General features: G+C 38.2%; 1 protein-coding gene across 2 annotated transcripts in view; it reads right to left on the bottom strand.

Moving 5' to 3' along the window:
- fndc3b (fibronectin type III domain containing 3B) overlaps positions 1-22,248 on the bottom strand; it is a 122,315-nt gene that overhangs the window by 74,957 nt on the left and 25,110 nt on the right. For both annotated transcript variants that reach the window (XM_015375275.1, XM_015375276.1), the window contains exons 2-3: positions 21,004-21,149; positions 11,544-11,619 (exon numbers count right to left, since the gene is read on the bottom strand). In XM_015375275.1, coding sequence (XP_015230761.1) covers positions 11,544-11,619; positions 21,004-21,120 — 193 coding nt within the window. In that variant the 5' untranslated portion in view covers positions 21,121-21,149. The remainder of the gene's footprint in view (positions 1-11,543; positions 11,620-21,003; positions 21,150-22,248) is intronic.

The raw sequence follows: 22,248 nt of genomic DNA, 5'->3' as shown, positions 1-22,248 counted from the left end.
GGATGGATGGATGGATGGATGGATGGATGGATGGATGGATGGATGGATGGATGGATGGATGGATGGATGGATGGATGGATGGATATTTTAGAATTACATTTCAAATGATATAGATAACAAGTAAACAATTCAGAAATATACTCCTATCAACTGAAATAAATAGGTACTTATTTAAAGCTATTATATTAACTTTAATTTTTTTTTTTATCAATAAAGCTTTTATTATATAGCCCTGACAAATAATCTCTTTACAGAGAATATATTTAATAAAATCACAGACAGGTTGGATATAAAGGTTTTCTACCTAAAAAAAAACTCAGCTGACTGCGTCAAGTCGTTGGTTTTTGCAGGATTTGTTGCTCCTGGATGAGGATGTGGCAACAGTAGACATTTGTTTTTCATGGTGTCGACTACAGCAATCCCAAGCACGCATGCAAAGATATTTAATAGGAAAACTCCCAGAAAGAAACCTTTTGCAGAACAGAAACAGACTCAGTGTGAGCCGCCTACTGCAAAGCCCAACTGGGAGTTCAAAAAGACAGAAGCAGAAACAGAGAAGGAACATTTAACCACTAAGCCATACAAAATATTCTGTTAGAAAAGGTAACAGTAAACTGGATTTATAGGTGGCTTTAATAAAGAAATATTTAAGTAGATGAGCTCTGAGCTTGTTTTTTATGTCAAAATGGATAAGAGAGAGCACACACAGTTAGTCACAGAAAAAGCTGACCCTATTGCTATGTCTAGGAGAGAAACATGACTAAGCACTTAAAAACAGGCCTAGCTAATCATCATGCCTTCCTTCACGATGATTATGTAGCTACCAGGCCTGATAAAGCTGCTATTTTCCCAAAAAAATCTGGTCATAATGTTTGATCCTTTGTTATTATGTTAAATAAATACTCTTAACTGTTTTTTGCTATTTCAAAAACAGAATCTCTTAACCCAGATGTGACTGAAAGGGTATTGTTTTACTAAGCAACACTGCTTAATCTGGTATTTTATGGATCTAATAATTTACAGCATAATATGATTATACACATAGTTCTTATTTGGTTTAAATGAAAATTTAAAAAGAAATTCAGCAATATTAAGTTACAATATATTTTTCTTTAAGGCTGCAATCCCTTGTCTGTTTAGTGTGTATGGTTCCCAGCCCAAACCTTCACCCAACCCAGATCCCTCTCTGGTTTTCCCCCACCCAGAGGAGGGGTGCCGTCGGCCGACCTAGTTCTGCTGCTGGTCTTGCTCCAGAAAAGAGCAACGTAACGTCTGGAGGAACACTGAATCCAGCCGCGCTTTGTTCTCAAGATCCTCAACAAGTATTAACACACAGGTCAACAGCTGCGCACATAGTAACAGGTATTTGAAGGCTCACACATAAAAAAAAACCTTGCAACAAAACAAGAAACAGATTTACAGCTACACACCTGTTGCTGGACTTTTTTAATGCCCTGTGTGCATGAAAGCCCATTGTAGTTAATACAGGTATAGAACGCACCAACATTTCAACCTTGTGTGCTGACGTGAACCACGTTCACCTCGGCTCTAACATCAAAGTGCAGCAAGGATTCACGTCCAGACAAAACAACTTATTCTCTTGCTCTTCTTGTCCCCTTTCTAGAATTACCCAAAGACTTTGTTCTCAAGCCTGCAGATAGGTTTGTTTTGGGAACGGTACCTAAGCTACACCGGGTGCGAGTATCCGGCATACTGTACTCTCCTTATCACTCATGCTTTTACAAGCATGCAGGTTTTCCCATAGAAACACACACACACAAATATGCAAGCATGCACCTAAACGGACCAAGATACACAAGCCAGACACTAGTGACTCATTGTATCCCTTGCTTTATTAAGTTTGCATGTGTGCAAGGTAAGAGAGAAGAAGAAGGGGAGGGGAGAGAAGAAGTACAACAGCTGTTGGGATATAAACAAACTAAGTCATGAAGTACTCTGCTCATTTTACTCCATCTCATCTTCTCACTCCCCTCATTCTACATCACTCTCTGTAATGTCTTACTGAAGGAGGAACTAAGCTTTTTGGTTCTTTTTTAGAACCCCTTCTTTCCCAAAACCGCTGCGCCATGTTTGGACCGCAGCTGTACTTCCTTTCCCCTCCCGCCCTGCCATTCAACATACTTCTCTCCTATCTCTCCACATGTTAATATGGGGCATTCCTTGAGAGTGAGTCATAGTCTGAACAGTACGAAGTTTGTGTCCAAAACCGCAGAGAGCTGCGGGGAAAGTGTGTGTGCCGATAACACAGGCAAAGAGAAAAGAGGGGGAGAAGCTGTGCACACGTCAATGGAAAGACAGAAAATGAGCTGGAAATTCTAGATTAGCAGGGACTTTCCCTCAAACTCCTGATTCTATTTCTGCCTCTAGAGTGTGTGTCAAACAACAGTTTTTAGGGGATTAAATATGGTGGATGCTGCATATATATGCAAGAACAGATGAAAAAATACATGAGCTTTTCTTCACCACCGTCTTCGAATATTCCTTCAGCTCACTTGTTAGACCCGCCCCCTAGCAGACACAATTCCATGCAGCTGATCTGATCATAGCAAGGGCAGAAAAAAAGAAGTGGGGCTTCCCTATGAAACCTAAACACATGATGTAAACAATGACTTGTAGAACTTGCAGCTGTGCAGAGGAACTTTGTCAGATTTTGTGAAAAAAAAAATGAAAAAAAACTTTTTGTTGCAAGAATTCACAACTTTCAGAAGATAAAAAGTTATAATGCACAATGTATTTGGTAATATATATTTTAGGTACTATGCATGGAAACTCTTCATGCCCATGATATACTGCATTTCAGGTGCTATAAATACTTTGATCACCCTTAATGGCTACAAGATAACAGTCTGCTAATTGATGCTGTCAATGCATATTTTTCTATCTTGTAGCCCTAAAAATGTCTTGTGTAGCCAGTAAAATTGTCCTTAGAAGTTAGCATATTGCCAATACAGAGTTTACCTGTGTGTAGTAATCTATATAAATACAGCTGTTTTTCATAAGTCTTAGAGAGTTGTTGGGAAGCATATGCAAACAAAATACATGAAGAAAATCAGGGAAAATATGTCAGAGATTTAACTGTAAAGGCCTTTAAAGCAGGGTTATGTTTTGCAACAACATCCCAAGATCAGATCAGTTGACAGGACAACGATTAGTAAACATCTCCACAGATGTCATTACAAAAGAAAGCCCAAAGACTCCTGTTTGACTTTTGCCAATGCAAATACATGGATGATGGGGCTTTTCTCAGATTAGTCGGCTAAATACAGAGCAATTCTGGAGGAGAGCAGACTAGAGGATGCAAAAACTTGAGGCTAGGTTTAAGGTTTACCTTCCACTAAAACATTTAGAAAAAGCTACGTTGCGATGTTTAGAAAGGACGTTGATGTGCTTGGATAGTGTAAAGTCTGAGAATAATTTTCCTTTGCATGTTGCCCATAAAATCTAGCTGAGTATAAGCAATATTGCAAAGAAAAATCTGCTGATAAAGAACAGAACTACTCCAAAATACCCTCAGCTGTAACTGCAGCAATAAGGATTCTATTCAGTTGCAGTGACTGAAAATAAATGCCTATTATACTTTTGGGAATTAAAACTGCATATAATTTTACTCTTAATTTTAACTTAATACCCCAATAAAAGATGTTGGGAGTTAGTGGGACACTGTGGGAACAGTTCAGTGGGAAGGAATACTTTTGCAAAGCACTTTCCGAAAAACATGTGCATCTGCTAAACATAGTTAGACTTCTGAAGAACTGAAAACCGTGGACCAGATGAACATTTAGGGAAAAAGGAGGGAACCAGGAAACAAGGAAGGAAGTGGAGGAGGTTGAATAGAGAACTAGAAGAGGATGCAATAAGAGTAGAGAAACGGAGAGGTGCTCCAGCTGTACCCTGAGCTTCGTATGAGTGCCAAGTTATTTCATTCCAGGAAAAGATCCGTCTCTCCTTCTGCCTCTGTCTGTCTGGAAACATTTCAGTAAGCAACCTTCTCTACACAGCAGCAGCTCAAAAACACATCCACCTTTACAAAGTCTCACTTTAATCTCAAGAGTTCTAGTCATCGCTACTCCACAAACCCCTCCCACTCCCAAGTTGCCCAAATGGGCCAGTTGGAACAGCAAATGCGAACTGGAAAAGTAGACCAACTCAGCAGCAGCAGGCGAAGAGGAGGCTGGGGTCATTGCATAAAGGAAATGGCCTCACCCAGGATGCATGACACGATCAGACTTGCAGTGCCTAGTTCTCTTATTCCTCTTCTATCCCTAGATTACTTTCCACCCATCTTCATTATTTATCTCTTGCATTCTTGTGTCTTATTTCAACTCTTCTACTTCTGCTCTCCTTTCCTTGCTCTCCCTCTTCATGGCCTACTTTGTGAGGGCATTGAGTTTATAATTGAGCACTGGGCAGGGCATACAACAACAATCAAGTCTCTCTCTCTGCCTCATGCATACACACAGACTGAAGTCAATGTTTTAACTACCTTGTGCCAGCTGAACCAAACAATCCACTCCATTTTCTTTTGTTTCTTTGAGCTTAGAATGCTGAAGGTGGAAGAAAGAAAAAGGGAGCAGGTATGCCACACAAAAGCACATATCCAAGCACAAAATGTGTGCCCAGAGGGATCAAATTCCAGCACACACCACCTGGAGAGAGAGTCCTCTCTCCTGACGACCAGCTTCCCCAGATGCAATCAGACATAACACAAAATTAAGAGACATATGCTAAACACACCCTGGAACCTGTTTTACAGTTGCCTAGAGGGCATGGAATCTTGTAGGTAATTCCTTCACAGGACTGTCTGGCCAAGACTATATTTTGAGATCTCGCTCTTTGCCAGTAGTCTGTAAGTCTATCTTGAAAACTTTTAATCGTACATTACACATACTTTTACAGTGGCTGGCAGCTTAAAGCAGAGACAAAAAGAAATATCCTTTGGTAACATTTTCTAGCCACAGTAGACATGAAAGCTTGCTTGGTTTATATTGCTTGTATATTTGTCTTATTATTGGTAAACTAACTGAGGTTATGTTCAGCAGGTCTTGCTAATCAAATCCATTTTTTTGCTGCTTAAATCAGATTTTTTTTTGTCCATGTGATTATTCAAAATGGAATAATGAACAAGCTTGTTTTGAACAAGAGTGCTCCAGAAAAAAAACCACACAGTTAATGTTTTTGTTAAAATGACTGTTCCTTTTTTGTAGACAAGCTTATAACCAAAGATGTCATTTGGAGGTCAAGCTAATAAACAGGAAGGTGTGAATATCATTTCTGGAGGTACTTCACAAAAGTTCCAATATGCATATAAATACCTAGGTTTTACATTTAAAAGAAAAAACATTTCCTCTGATAAATATGTTATTTTTTAATTATGTTATTTAGTTATTTTATTATGGTCTTTAAATACCAACACTTTACATAAATTTACATCTGGATCTGTTATACTGTTATGAACTTTTAAATATAAAGCAGACTTTATGCTGACTTAATCAGTGCTATAGTAGCCTTTTTAGAAGATGTATTTCATCACAGAAAAATGACTATTTTGAGTGGCTACATTTACAGGAAAATGGTTAAAATATTTTCTATATTACTTGATATCAGAGGTATGTGTATCTACTAATTATAGCATAACACTCATTGACATCTTTGATCAAACCTCTTCACAAAGAAGAATGACATGATATCCCTCTTTTTTAGTTCAACACACTGGATTCTACTTCTTGAGGTTAAAAAATGAATGAAATATAAAACTAATTTAATAAGGATGGAGTAGATTCATTCAGATGAGGGAGAAAACTTCACAAAAAACAAAGCAAAGCCTTTTAATAGCCCAACAGTTTATATCAAGTAAACCTGTCAGGTTTCCCCAAATGATAGGGATTTGGACTCAAGGCAGGTTTGAAAAGTCACCAAAAATAAAACCTCTTCTGGTTACAAGCAGCAATGTGGACCATCCAGAAAGGAACACTAAATTAAGCCCTTTGGAGAAAAAATGTATTTGTGTCTTCTCCCCAGCTTGTTTAGAGACATCTGGCTTGAAGTAAACACAGGCTGCAGGACTTTCCACCACATTTCTCTTAACCAGCTATTTCCATTTACATCAAAGGGTCCTGAGTGTAGAAGTGCACACTTTGGCTGGAGGCTGGGCTGTAAGAAAACCTCAGAAAGTCTCTGTAGCGATGCAATGAACCTAGCAAAAGCGATATCAGCAGCATCCATCTAAGCAAAGCAGGGAAAAACTCACAGAAAGTAGCTGGGATGAAAGCTGGAGGCTGAGGAAAACCAACAAAAAGAAAGGAAGCAATCATCACATCATTTCTTATCCATTCTTCCCCCTATCATGGGACTAAGGATTTAAATCTATCCAACACCATGCACCAAATCTGGTAAAAGATTCTGGTCAAATATATAGTACAAAGTCTTTAAATAAGATTATAATGTTATCTTTGATGGAGTGCTGTAATTAATTAGTAAGAAATGAAAATAGCCCACTTTATAACAGTTTGTGGCAAGTACAAAGTGTTCATAAAATGAAATACGGATGTTCATAAGAATTTCCTTTCGTGCAAAAATACGATTTGAGGATCTTCTTTCCTCCTCCTAAAAGCAGTCCTTCGATCCACTTCCCAAGCACTATTACATAGACATTATACATCTGACACAAAAAAGACCAACTGACAGAAATTGATCTTTTAGAAAACATGTCTTTGTAACGCTTTACTCATAGAGAGCTAATTAGTAAAGCTGAGGAAGTCAAATAGTCATACCATATTCAACTATTTAACAAATAGCCTAGGTTTATTTAGCCAAACCACCCCACATTACAAGTTGGTGGTGAGTGTGCATAAGAAGGGGCATCAAAGGTATTCAAATTAGGATACATGGGGTGTTGGCCTAGTGGTTAGTGCAGTGCGCTTGTGCTCTGAAAAGGTTGCAAGTATGTGGTTCGAGCCCCGCAGACTGCCACTCTGGGTTCCTGAGCAAGATCCTTAACCCCACACTGCTCCCACGGGCGCCACACAATGGCAGCCCACTGCTCCCCAAGGGGATGGGTTAAATACAGAGAGTGGATTTCCCCATTGTGGGAGAATAAGGGGATTTACATTAACATGTATGGCGGTAGAAATATAGTATACAAGTTCAATTAAATTAAATTCAGTTTACTTATATAGCACCAATTCACAACACATGTTGTGAATTGGTGCACAAGGCACTTTACAGTTTACCAGGTTATACAGTCAAATTGAATAAAAGTTTTCTATCTAAGGAAAACCAGTTGATTGCATTGACTCAAATGTAATCCCTCACACTAAGCATGCTTGTAGCGACAGTGGAGAGGAAAAACTCCTTTTGAACAGGAAGAAACCTCCAGCAGAACCAGGCTCAGTGTGAGCGCCCATCATAAGTAAACCTTACATCCAAGCAGTCCTTTGTAGTTAAATTTTTTCAACCAGTAAGTTTGAAAGCTGCCCTGATGGAAATCATACCATTTGAACAGTAAAAACATTAATGCCCATGTACAAAAGAAATATGTCTTCATTAAAGGAATAGTACACCCAAAACATGATTAGCCTTCATTTTCTACTCACCCCCATGCTGAACAACACTCTGGAGTACTTTTTTGATATCTCAAATGCATCTGGAGATCTGGGAGGCTTCTTGCTGTCTGCTGACATTCAAATAATGGAGGTCCATGGCGCCCGAGGCAGAAAGGTCCATAAAAGTCCACAAAAAACGTGTCAATATTCCTCCATACTGCTCGTCCAATGTGTTCCAAGTGTCCTGAGTGGGTAGCGTCCATAATTTACTCGAAACGAAGTCATTTAGAATGTTTTTAGAGCATAAACAGTAGTGTATAGGATTTCCTAAAAGCACGTTCACGAGTCTACGGAAACCGCGGCAGACCAAACCAGACGAAAGTGTGCATTCAGCTCGGCAAAGAACTCATGCTCTTCCTCAACACTGAAGTCCTGAAACATTTTTCTTTCGTTGTTTCTTTCTTTGCACAGGTAAACAGCACATTTCTTCTTCTACGCTTGCATTATTGGCAGAGCAGACGCTGAATGCGCACTTTCATCTGGTTTGGTCTGCCGCGGTTTCCGTAGGCTCGTGAACTCGCATACGCGCGATTTTAGGAAATCCTATACACTACTGTTTATGCTCTAAAAACATTCTAAATGACTTCGTTTCGAGTAAATTCTGGACGCTACTCACTCAGGACACTTGGAATACATTGGACGAGCAGTATGGAGGAATATTGACACGTTTTTTGTGGACTTTTATGGACCTTTCTGCCTCGGGCGCTGTGGACCTCCATTATTTGAATGTCAGCAGACAGCAAGAAGCCTCCCAGATCTCCAGATGCATTTGAGATATCAAAAAAGTACTCCAGAGTGTTGTTCAGCATGGGGGTGAGTAGAAAATGAAGGCTAATCATGTTTTGGGTGTACTATTCCTTTAAGAAAATAGTGCCTTTACCAGTCACACTCAGATAATTTTGTTGTCCATGTAAAATGGAGAGTACATTTTAGAAATAAATAAAAATATGAGCCACCTGCAAAAATCTGCTGGCAAACACAGAAGCCAGACCTTGATTCTACATTTGCTTTGACCAAATACAACCTGCAGGATGACCTGTATGCAGGGACGTTGGGACCACAGCACAGAGGTCATTCAGTGATGACTTGATTGCAAAAACCTGTCCAATGTCAGGAACATGGCCTTTAATGTCTTTAATCATACACCAGAACTATATCAACAAACAACTAAAGATTGTTAATAGCCAACTATGATTTTTCGATGCGAAACAAAACAACACTAAGACAGTGATGATGTGCTGCCACATCAGCACTATGATGTCACATCCTTAGTGGTGGGGGACCTCTTTATGTGCTTCAGCCCTCTATCATCCCTCATAAAAAGTTTAACAAAGACCAGTCAACTCGACCTAGTAAAAAACACAGGCAACACACACGCAAGCAAACGCACGGCAACACACTCAAATTCCAGAGCAGGGTGCTCTAACACACCCTCCAGAGTCTCCTCCTTTGATGTGAGTGTGGGAAAGCTCAGGGGAATGGTCTTAGTGGGGGAGGGGGGGACGGGACAGAGAGAGGGGGTCGGGTGGTCAAAAGATGGTGGAGATACAGTGGTAGGGGTGGGTTAAAGCTGACCCTTAGAGTGTTTAGACAGACACTCCATATTAAAACAGAACATGCGAATTAGCTGAAATATTAATATAATTACAGTTAGCTTCAACTGAACTGAACTGAAAGAGTATAGGATAAGTCAAAAGAGGTGAAGGCATCATGAAACATAACTGGAAAAGTATGAAAGAAAGGTCTTCTGGCCCTGACCTCTCCAGACAAGGTCAGTCTTGGCAGAGAGCATCCGTGTTTGTGTGCATGTTGCACCACAGAGCAACAGCTAAACAGAAGTTGTTTTATCTGCAATCTAGTCCTTGCTTGTGCCCTGAGGTCTAAGCAACCTCCCTTTGCAAAGTCTCGCACACACATAACACATTGAAGTGCAAACATACAAGTACACAACCAAGTGCAAACACTGAGCTCTGAGGTCTCAGTAATCACACAGAGGGGACACAGGCTGTCTTCAAAACCCACCGCCACTCTCCACCTCTCGTAAAACCCACTGACCTCCTCCAGAGAAGGCCAGAAGCAAAGAAGTGGAGTTTGTTCTATGTGTGTATGCTCCTTTAAGGGCAATAATATCCACATTAATGTAACACTGAGCTGCAGACCTCCCAAAAAAGCACACACAGACAAGCTTTGCCTTTCCATGGGGAAACACACACATGCAGGCAAAATAAAAACCACTAAAACCCAAATGCAAATCATGAAATTCTTAAATCTTCAATTCAGATAATATTTCCCAAACCCAAAATTCTGTTTCATCACTTGTGCCTATGACACCCTGCATCTATCCACCCCACTATGTACTGCCTCTATCTTGCATTAAGTCAGCCCATAGGTTCACCTGAGGCAATCCTTCGTATTTCAGAAAAAAAATTTAATTACATAGTGGTTAGAGGAGAAGAGGTAGGCTGTTGTTTGCTACAAGGCAGCATGCTGTGGGTTTTAGAAGAGAGGCGGCAGCCTCTGTCTGAGCCAAAATGTTTTGGTTTTTTTTCTTGGCTTGGAGGCCAAAGAAAGGAAGAAGACGGGGTGGGGAGAGCAGAAAGAGATCATGAAGTAGACAAAAGTGTCCTTTCAGAGCTACTGTCCGACATCCTGAGAAGTAAGACAATTCGAGGGGAGTCGGGGGGAAATCCCATATTAGTGGCAGCTCCTTACATCTTCTAAAGTGGCCCACAAATCCAGCCTTTCATTTACTGACATCAGATGCAGCCAGGGTGGAGCTATGGCAGCTTGTACCACATCTGTCATCATTTTTTTCCCTTTTATTCTAAGTTAAAGGAAACGTCTTTTAAATGCAAACTTGCATTGTAACTAACCAGTGCCTTATATTACTGGCTAATTTTCTAAACGACTGTATTTGGTGTATATCTGGGAGTTTTTGCTTGTTCAATAGCCAGATAAACAGTTTTAAGTTCAGGTATTCCAGACTGACAATTCACAATTTTTTTGTCCCCTTATTTTCATTTAGGGATGTCTTGATCTGATCCCATACAGGAATCATTAATCATTTAATTATTCACACAAATCATGAGTGCTTTCAGAGTCAGCTTGGATTGTTGAGCTGAAGAGATTGGGCCTATAATTTGAAGCTTAACTCAGCTAGCATGTGCAAGACATTCACATATTTTCCTCAAGCATGCTGTCCAACTGAATTTAGCCAGCTTAACACATCTTTAATTGTTGTGTGCCATTCTTAAAACGCTATAATTTGCTTTTGATTGCAATAAACCTTATAATTCTGTGATCAGACAGACTCCAGATGACTCTAGAGAGGGTCTGCTCTATCTCTCCCCACTGCAGGGTCAGCTGCCAATCATTTAGGATTCTGCACATTCAGTGTGAAAAAAATTCAGATCACAGGATCTAAAAAAAACATCTAAAAATTTACTTCTAAAAGGATAGGTACATGTGTCTTCAGATCTTCTTCATATGCTTTGCTTTATATCTGGCTCTTAGGGCTGTGCAGAGTGGATTTACTATCAGCAAATGTATAGTCTTAAAAATACTTGATGGCTATTAGGGAGTTTACAATCCTGATCATAACTTGAAATAATGCTTACAGGTAATAATGCAGTAGTTTTGTCTGTTCGATTGAAGCTTTATTTTTAGCCCTATATTCTTAAAAACATGATTCATAATATTGCAATTATTTTTTTTCTTTATTCTTTTCTGGTTAAAATACCTTTGTATATAAAAAAAAAAAAACATTTAAAAAAAATTCAGATTTGAAACACTTCCAGTTTACAAATCGAATATAAGCAATATGAACCCAGATGGAACATTCTTAGTCACAGAGACACACATGAGAGTAGTGGCCTGGCGATGCTGTAATATGATAATATAATATCATAAGTGAAGACTGACCCTGGATGCATTGCAGCGAGCCGTCCTCTGCCCGGATGGTAAACGTCTCCCCTGGGTTCACCTGCACAAAAATCACCTGTGCCAAAACACAAGGGAAAAGAAAACTATGTAAGAAAAAGCAAATAGATAAAGTACTAGGGGGAGGAGTTTATATACACACATCCATTACATAATTCTCTAAGGTAATTTGAAACACTGACTATAAAATTATGTGCTTAAACATATCAATGAGATGTTCATGAGCTAATGTAGAGAAAGCTGCTTTGAGATGAACACGTGTTTAAGAAGAGATTTTATCTTTTAAGAGAACAGAGGAGATCATGTGAAGGCAAATACAGAAGCTTTAATCTCAGTCCAACCGATAGACAGGTTAGCACACACACACACACCAATGAAAGCAGAGTAAATAAGACCATTTAAACTGCTGTGTGACACTTCATCTGATTAAGTCTGAAGTGAGCATGCAAACACCTTACCGTCATATTCTCCGTGTTCAGATTGTTCAGAGTGTACACGTGGCTGTAGACATGAAACAGGTGACCCTCCATTACGCACATATGCATGCAGACACTCACTCGTATTCAGGGACATGCATGCATAAAAACAAAAAGCACGGCTCTGTCTATGTGCCACAGGTGCGCCCGTGTACAAGCCTCATATCATCCCTTCCTCCTGTTAGTCTCTGCATCTTCTCCCATCTCAGCACCAACATGCTCTTTTCCGTCACACACACATACACACTTCCTGCTCTGCCTGCTGCAGCGGATGCTGTTGCTATGGGAACCCCAGCATAGTTCAGGGTACCTACAAATGGAGAAAACCCCTTCAAGGAACCATGTTGTTAGGTGTGAGGGTAGCTGCAACCTAAATCAACAGAACTATACCAAAGAAAACTATTAGGTATACCTACCATGTTTCATCTGAAAAGCTACATTATGTCTAGCCACGTTTCTGCTACATTTTTTTCCGAATATTGACAACTTCAAATGCATATAACATAAAGCTTTTAGACTGTTCGGATAAATGTCTTTAAATCAAAATACATATCAGTATTTCTTTTTCCTTTTTTTGCAACTCATCTTTACTCCATAGATGGATTTACCTATGCTATCTATAAAAAGTTGACCAGTTTTTAAAAAGCACTTTACAACGGCAAAAAGACAAAAGTGGTGTAAAGAATACATAAAATGTATTAAATTGACAAATACCTCTTCCCAAACAGAAAAAACCCATAAACTACAGTCAAAAGTACATCAACCGTTTTTTAACCGTCCACTAAATCAAGCTAAAATAAAATGAGCACCAACTACAATTTAACATACCAAATGATGTCAAAACCCAAGGCAAAGAGTAGAGTTCTGAGAAGAGATTTTTTTAAAATGGACAGTGATGTCGTCTGCTTAGTGTGCGGTGGTAAATCATTTCTGCTGCAGAAAAAGATGACAAAACAAACCTTAAGCATGATCACCCCATAAGCTTTAGGTTTGTTTTGGGTACACTGAGTGAACAGGATATGTTATGGCACAGCACCTCAAAAAGGTAAGAACTGGCAAAGGCATTGGAGATCTTTAAACTTTTAAAACAACTTTAAAATGAATCCCAGAAAAAAATATAGGGCCAGGGGAGTGAAGCTAAAATAGAGGAAATATGCCAATACTTTTGGATGCCAGATAAAAAAGACAATAAATTTTGTGCCCTCTGAAGCTGGACAATTAAAGAACCACTAACTCCACATAAATTACATTATTCTAATCCAATGAGTAGTAATAAACACATGGATTACTGCCTCAAAGCACATAATTTGTTTGGCAGGTTTACTTAAATAATAAAAAGATGATTTCAAAATTGTTCTAATCTGATTGTCAAGCTTAAGATCAGCATCAACTTTAAACCCAGGTTTAGCCCATTTCTCCTCGTGCAGGCTATCTTTAAAAGTTGCTGTTCTCATAGTTCATACAAGCTTAATGTGGCTGAACATCTGCTCTAACCCCTAAATTCCTCAATCACTATATAGAGTGGGGACTATGTAGTGGACTTTATAGCGAACTCAGTTAACTTACTGTTCCGACAGATGATCACTGCTTTTTGCTCCCCATTGGTCATTTAACTCCTCCTCCACTGCGCGGTGCCTGTGCCATCTTTGATATCAGTTGCCTCTGTCGGGTAGCGACAGAGGCCACAGCAAATCCCATAATGATCTCCATGCAAATCATTCCGGGATAAATCTGCCTCTTCTAAGGCTTTCTTTTGTTCAAATACACTTTGTAGACACTTTTCCTCTTACAACCCTTGAATATTTTCAAAGAACCACGGTGAGAAAGGTGAGCTTCAATGACTGTCTGAAACCGTAGCTCACCACAGATATATGCCTTAAAGTGCACATGCACAGTAAAAGCTAACGGAAAAAGCATGTAGGACAGCCTTACGTAAACATAACTAGAATGATTAAAAATGAGAACTTATTGAGATGATCCACCAGGAAATAAAAGATTGTCCCTATAACTTTAAAAGCTTGAGATCTTTAAAGCATTGTAGCAGTGAATTATTACTGTTTTTAATTTTATTTTTGAGCAGGTTATATAAATCTGAGTATCATCAGCATAACAGTGGAAAAGAACATCATACCTTCTCATTATTGGACAAATATCAGCAAAGAGATAAAGGTTAAAACTGAGCCATGTGGCTCCCTATAGGGTGTGATATATGGTCACAAAAGTTAAAACTATTGGAGTGCTGATCAAATGACCATCGATCATATTCGGCTGATGTTCATGAAAAAGTATGTGATCAATCATCGCCCACATTCATTTGTTTCCCATCAGAAAAACTGATCACCTATATATCTTACTTTGCAGACTTCAGAGTGCCGAGTATCTTCACTGTCCTAAGCACTGTCATGTGGAGCGTTTGTGCTTTGAGTGTAATGTGAAGTTTGCATCCTGCAATGGGGAAATGGCTTGGTAGAGAAGCATGCCCAGGTGTATCGATATGATGCAAGGAATTTAATATGATATTTAAAAAAAATAAATAAATAAAAGGATATGGAAAGTTCTCGAGCCTTAATGGGGAAGAAGAAAGAACAATCAGACAGCAGGTAAAGCAGCGCACAACTGCCTCTTTTACCTTTCTTATCAGTTGTTTGATGATGACAGCAGTCCTTTAATATTTGAAATGACACCAGCAGTTTCTAATATTTCCACTCATGATAAGCCCAATAACAATGAAACATAATAAAACTAATCAGGAATATGACCAGATTTGTGTGTAGGTCCAGACACATACAATACAATACAAGAAGAAAAACACCCTTAAAGGTGAAATAAAAACTTGACCATATTAAGTTTAGAGTTTCAGAAAATCTTCTCAAACATCTTTATTATATGGATGTTGATAGACCACAGCACAAGCTGGTAAAGGAAGAGGGAAAAAAAAGAGCTGCATCCATTTGAAACGACTCTTAACGATGAAAAGTATTCGGCCAGACACCCACTGTGGGGTTAAAATAGCAACCATCATTTCGTAGGGGTTATGTGAAAATTTTAGATGCACTAGTACTCTACCAAGTCTGCGATGTGAAGAATTCCTTCTGACCAAATTTTGTTTGCTCTGGCATTTACTGAACAAATCCTGGTGGGAACTGGTTGATTCTGGTTCTCCCTGGACCAGGAGACCAGGAATTGCAAGGCTGAAAGATTCCATACCAAACCAAGCAGGCATTATTAGGCTCCAAGAAATGCAGAAAGAACAAGCAGAGCCACATCTTTCTTTGATATATCAATTTAGAAAACACCACAAAAAGCCATCAGAACCGCTACATTTGCCTCGATGGCATCCGCTGCTTTAGTACAAAGATTGAATCAGGGTACTACATAGGTACACTGGGATTCCGGAAAGAAGAGGTGGCCAAGTTTTGCCAGTATGAGTTACTTTCATTAAAGGATTGACCTAAACTTGTGGATGTTACATGATCATATGCCAGCAGTTGACATTGATCGTGACAAATAGCACAACCACAAACTAAGTTCACAGCAAGTGCTTAACAATGGTGCAAATACAGCCATTTTTATGCTGTCAACCAGCTACTCTCATCCGACCTTGTTTTGAGAGAGAAAACGCATCCACTAAATGAATGCAATGATTTAATTCAAAACTAGGGTTGCAACTAACGATTATTTTGCAAATCAATTAATCTGTCGATTATTTTTATACTTAATTGATTAATAATCACATAGCTAAAGATTCCTTAAAGAAGATTCTTTACAAAACGAAACCAGGCAACACTTTTCCACTTGAGGAGTTCTGGTTAGAGCACAATGACAGACGAAAATGTTTTTTTTATCTTTAGTGCAAAATGTTTACATACTTTTACAATTTTTGTATAATTCCTCTATACTCCAGTTAACGATGAATCAATTATTAAATTAGTTGACGATTATTTCAATAATCAATTATTCAAGATTAATCTTATGAACTGTTTCAGCCCTTTTCAAAACCAATTCAAAGTGACAAAAGAAAAACCAATTTTTTTGTTTGTCCCAGATTTTAGCAAATATCCATTTGCAAATGGGCAGAACATAAGATTTAGAGATAGAGAGACAAATAGAGACAGACAGACAGACAGATTTAGCTGATTTGTGAGAGATTTCTGATAGACTTTAGTAACAATAATGCCTCATTTGATGGGTCCTTTCAACTAATTGACTTCAAGAGATTGCAAATTATAGTCACCACCATAATAAGTATTTTCAAAATAACTGCAACAAAACCAGGAATTTGGATTGAATGTTTATGGCTTTCCATATTAACATTTCTTAAATGAAATTTGTAATTATTTAAATAAAAACTTGCTTATTTTAGATGAAAAGAAGAAATCGATTACATAGAATTTAAACTTTGAAGGCAGGTTATATGATGTGGTTTTAAAATAGAGATGCATAGAGAAATCTGGTGTTGACTTGAATTAGAATATTTTCAACTAGATCTGCTGACTTGAAACTGGCAAGATGAAAACAGTCTGATCCATGAATGCAGCATTACTAAAAGTAACCAGACCCCTCTAACAGCAGGTATCTATGTGGCTGCTGTAATTGAGTAAATAAATCTGCTATTATTAGTGTTCTTTTATTTGAGCATAAAATGGTATCTGACCGACGCTGTGGGAGAATGGCTAATGACAGGTATCAAAGAATTTGATGTTGTTTGATCTGAACAGTGACCGGAGAGTTGGCACATCAAAACAATTTATATCTCCAGAAGGGTAAAGCATCATAATCAAGGGTGATGATGCCTACAAAACATTTTTTAGTGTTTAAGTTGTAGTTGAAGAAATAGGAAGCAAAGTTAGCCATTTTTAGATGAGGTCTTTAAAAGTTTTACTTAAATGAACCGCAGATATATATAAAGCTATTGAAAAAGAAACTGAATTTTATAAAGAGAAAAGTTAGCCTTTTCTTTTCCCACTATTCAAATTGAAGGAAGTGCCTCAACAGGTAACAGAAAGGCTGAGAAGATTGCAGCAAAATTGATCTGTTACATCCTTTTGAGCTCTCAAAGTATATACATGAAAAAGGAATACATAAGTGGGTCTAACTGTGTGTTCACACTAAATACAATTACGGCTAATTTACAGTGTGATTCGTGTGCTGTTGCTCACTTAACATTTTGCCAACCTGTTGCATGGACAACAGGGACAATGCTGAGCTTACTTAACCAGTTCAGGTGAAGGAGGGAGGGGCTTGTATCTGCTTCTCTGTTGTCTGTTTAACTCATCTTGACAGACCCGCATTTTACAGAGTGAGTCCCCATGCTGTATTTAATGTAGAAAACCAAACAATAGGGACAGCATCCCAGATGCTCCCAATGCAGGGATTCCAGGAGCTACTGTTGGATCAGTCGCTTCCTGCAGTACTTTAATCACCTGGACAACAGAAGTAAAACCGCTCTGAAGCTCAGAAAGGAACAGCAAGGGTGGAGGGCAAAAGGCTGGACATAGAGCACTATAGCTGGGAAGAGGCAGTAGCCTGAGCCTCACTCTGTAGCTACAAGATTAAATGGAGGGTGAACGATCTAACAGTCCTTCTAAGCACTAAATTAACACAGCCTTTTTTAAAAGCCACTGACACACACCTAAACTAGTTTCTTAATTCCGGTCCTGGAAGTCCAGTCTTAGAGATGTCTCTGCTTCAGTACGCCTGAATCAAATGTCAAGTTTACTGTAGTCCTGCTAATGACCTGATTTATTGACTCAGGTATATTGAAGCAGAAATACATGTAAAAGGGGCAGGACACTGGACCTTGATGACTGGAACTGAGGAACCCTGCTCTAAAGAGCTTTCCTTACCTTTTATGTTATGTCAACTAAGGCTGAAACTAATGATTATTTTACAATCGATTAATCTGTGGATTATTTTTTCAATTAATTGATTAATAATCGGATAGCAAAAGGTTCCTGTAAGAAGACTTTTTCTGAAATTAAACCAGGTCAAACCAAAACTTTTCCATTAGAGGAGTTCAAGATACAGAATATTGACAGAAGGAAATGTTTTTTTTATCTTAAATGCAAAATGTTTATCATTTTTTTTTTTTTTTTTTACAATTTTGCAATAATTAATACTCTAAGTGGGTTGCTTTGTCAGCTAAAGGCATATTTTACAGTCTCTTTACTCCAGAGTCAATTAGTTGACGAATATTTGAATAATCAGTTAATCACGATTAATTTGATTAATTGTTTCAGCCCTAATGTCAATATAAATTTTAATCTTTCATTTTGATTGAAAAAAGCTTCCTGTACGCAGCATTTCTTCACCCTACCTCACAATGACATGCAGTCCGTTATTAGTTGATTGGACTAAAATTGACAGGAAAAATTCTACTTTTTAGGCAGAATTTTTTTCTCGCCCATCAGGAATTTGGCTTTAATCCTTTCCTCATAATCCGACTGGTCACATTGTTAGAAATGATTTGCCTCTGATTGCTTTACATCATGGGCTGCTCAGTGGCACAGTAGGTAGCATTGCTGCCTTGCAGCAAGAAGTTTGTGGGTTTGATTCCTAGCCCAGGATCTTTCTGCATGGAGTTTGCATGTTCTCCCTGAGCGTGTGTGGGTTCTCTCCCGGTACACCGGCTTTCTCCCACAGTCCAAAAACATGAGTTTAATTGGCTTCTCTAAATTCTCCTTAGGTGTGAGTGAATGGTTGTTTGTCTCTCTGTGTTGCCCTGCAATGGACTGGCGACCTGTCCAGGGTGTACCCCGCCTCTTGCCCGTAGACAGTTGGAGATAGGCACCAGCACCTCTTACAACCCCACTTGGGACTAAAGCGTGTCCGAAGATGGATGGATGGATGCTTTACATCACTCTACTCCAAAACACACCTCTATATAGGGAGAACATCACTCACTCCATGCACCTCATTCATATTCAGTATGAACAATCTATTACTCTCCTTTGTGCATTGTCTTTAGCATAGTGCTGGCTGAAAAATACAGATGCTAACACCAGTTAACAATGCAATCATTTCTGTTCTGTAATGTTTCTGAAAACCTGATACATGGCAACTTTTCATTGTGAAATTGCTTCTGCCTCTGATCTCTGATGCCAGGATGCCAAACAGAAAAACATTGGATTGCCATTTTTCTACTCTCTTAAATTAGAGGTCAAACACTTAAGGCAGGTAGACACTTAAGACAGATAAAGACCAGCTGCAAACCTCTCTCTACTTTTCAAGAAGGGAATAAAAATTAAGAAAACCTCAAAGTCATCTTTACCATTGGTTTTACCTTAAACCTTCCCTCTCTAAACTTCAATGTAACAAAGTACCAGCAGCTGCAGTTTGAAAAATGTAGGCTGGACAAACACATTCTAAGAGAACTGACAGACAAGTACATAAGTATCTATTCAGACTCAACACAGACGCTGTAGCGCCCACACGGATGCTAAAAGGGTAGAAGACACAAACATAAACAAGCACAATGTACAACAGACAGAGAAACAAACAAATATACACACATGTGGACACATAAATGCTGAGTCAAATCTGTATAATCATTGGTCTAGATCCATGAATCCACACTGGGAACCAAGTTTAAACTGCAGGGTGTTGCAATAAAACAAGCATCCTAACTGCAGTATACTACAGCCAAAACCCCCCGCAAAACTTTAACGAGTCGCAGCCAAAACAGAGATGACACAAAATCGCTAAATCACTACTTTTTTAAGCTTTTTTAAGATGTGATGATGTTAAATGCTCGCCTGCTCAAGTCTCAGGTAAGAGGTTGTGTCTAAAAAGAAAAAAGAGGATCATGCTGGCTTTGCACTAAGATCGGTAGAAACTGTTTAGAGGTAGCTTCTTTTCTAAAGCATTTCAACCAAATGCTAAGTGAAAATGTGGCATGAAAGGATGGAAATTTGTACAGTACGTGCTACAGACTTGTGGCTGGTATTCTTCCACCAAACCTACAGAGAAATATCTAGATGAACCACAGGAGATAATAGTGCAAATTTGGTAGAAATTCCTCTGCTCATTTGAAAACTAGAAAATGTTTCTGTTTATTAGAGATGTTCCTCTTTCTTCTACATGCTGCTCAATATACCAGTGATCAAAATCAGTATTTCCCAACTGGAGGTACACATGCCCCTAGTGGTCCGCAAGTGCATTGCAAGCGGTACATGAAAATATTTATTTCTTAGGTTATAAAATAAAATAGGGCTTGGATCTCTTTTGTTTTGTAAGGACCCAACTGAAAAATTAAACAAGTTTTTATCAACCAAAAAGTAAGTTATAGTCAGTCTGACTATAATTTCTGTTCTGTATTTTGTTTCCAATTCATCAAGTTTAAATGTGATTTTCAAGGAGCTCCAGCTTTATAGATACGGGTCTATGGTATGATATTTATTTTGTATTTATTTCGATTCCTTACTAACATATTTATCTTGTTTTTCTATTTGAGATGGAAAGCATAAAATAATGACAAATGAATGCTCAAATTAAAAGATGAACTAAAATAGTCTTAATTTATTTATAATCAGTTATTGTACATTCCACTTTTGGACAGTCATCAATACTTTTGACTAAGAAAAAATGTCGAAAGGGAACACATGACAAAAAAAGGTTGGGAAACACTGATTTAAATGATCACCTGTGAAAAAGGCTTGATTTGGCACAGCATTACCCTATATACCCTCATCCATCCAGCTGCCCAACCTAATGACTATTTCTTGTACACCCAGATCTTGGCAGATTTTCAACACCTGAAGGATCAAAACACAAGACTTGTTACGGAACGACAACAAAGGGAAAAGCCTTTGAGACAATTTGTTGTAAACTCTTGTGTGAATCACAATGTATATACCACAACACAGCTGAGAGAAGAAGGTGGTTTTGGTCCAGGGTTTGAACAACAAGCATGACTGCGAGATTTCAGAAGACAGGTGTATGCATGTGTAAACAAGGTATGTATATACCTGTTGTGCTGCGTCACCGTTAACCATGTGAGGCATGAGAGGGAGCTCTCCATTCAGGAGGGGGGGCAGAGCCAAGTCCAGTGGAATCTGGTCTGTCATCATCATTGTGACGTACATTCATGGAGAAATTGACTGAACTGCCCTACCTGGAAAAGTAAAAAGAGAAAGAGAAAGACAATGAATAAGGAAATCCTCATGTATTCAAACAATGGCTTATTAAAAGTGAGCGGAAAGAATAAAATGAAACTCTTTTTCTATGGTAAAGGTTCCTTACGGTCAGTCTTGGTTTTGTTTCGACATTATTAATGATGGACAGCTTCTTTAAAACCTTAATGGTTTCCTAGAAACTTCAAAAAGTTGTTGAAATCCCTAAACCTAGCCAAATGAATAGAAGCAGTTCAAAATAGCTTAATACAGGATGAAGTCAACAAAATCCAAGACCTCAAGTACATCATTTAATATTTTAAGGGCAATTCATTCTTTATCAACATGTTTTAAAAGTATGAAATCTAAATGATTCACAATCAGATGATACATACACCGTGTTGGAATAGTTTTCTAACAGAAAAAAACCTATTGAGCCCTTTTTTTCCCTGAAACCAAAATATATCAATACTGACAAAGTATTTGTGACAGCAGATAATGATTGCAAAATAAGTTTTGAATGAAAACGATGTTTATAATTTAGAATACAAACTTTATACTGGGGTTATGTGGAGTCATAGATATCAATAAGCTTAAGACCCGGGTAATAAGCAAAGTGATAAGTCTTCAGTTTTTGTCATATACTGAGGACTCAATAACAATATTGGCCTCAAGGAAAGGAAAAAATAAAAAGCTAAAGCTAAGGAATGAGAACATATTACATCTGATGCTGTACAAACGGTACTTTGTAGATCATCAATGCAGCAATGGGCATGTTTGTGCGGATAAAGTTTCTCAGATCAGAAAATATAACTATTTCAATCTAATTTTTACTTTATATGTTCTTTGTGACCCTAAAAAGTGTTCTAATGTTAAAAAATGTTGATATATAAAACAGAAATTGTGATTATTTAAAAATATTTCACCTGCCAGTTTACAAAGAGTAGGTAAGCCTGAAAAAAAAAACAGATCCAATTTTGAATTTACAAATCCCTTTTTTTTCTCAGATTGTTTAATGTTTTTCCCTATTAATATGTAATCTTTATCTATCTATCTATCTATCTATCTATCTATCTATCTATCTATCTATCTATCTATCTA

The sequence above is a fragment of the Cyprinodon variegatus genome, unplaced genomic scaffold (genome assembly GCF_000732505.1).
Source record: "Cyprinodon variegatus isolate N-32 unplaced genomic scaffold, C_variegatus-1.0 Scaffold116, whole genome shotgun sequence".
In the NCBI taxonomy this organism is placed as follows: Eukaryota; Metazoa; Chordata; class Actinopteri; order Cyprinodontiformes; family Cyprinodontidae; genus Cyprinodon; species Cyprinodon variegatus.
The sequence above is the reverse complement of the archived record's forward strand: the minus strand, read 5'-3'. Positions and strand labels throughout refer to the sequence as shown.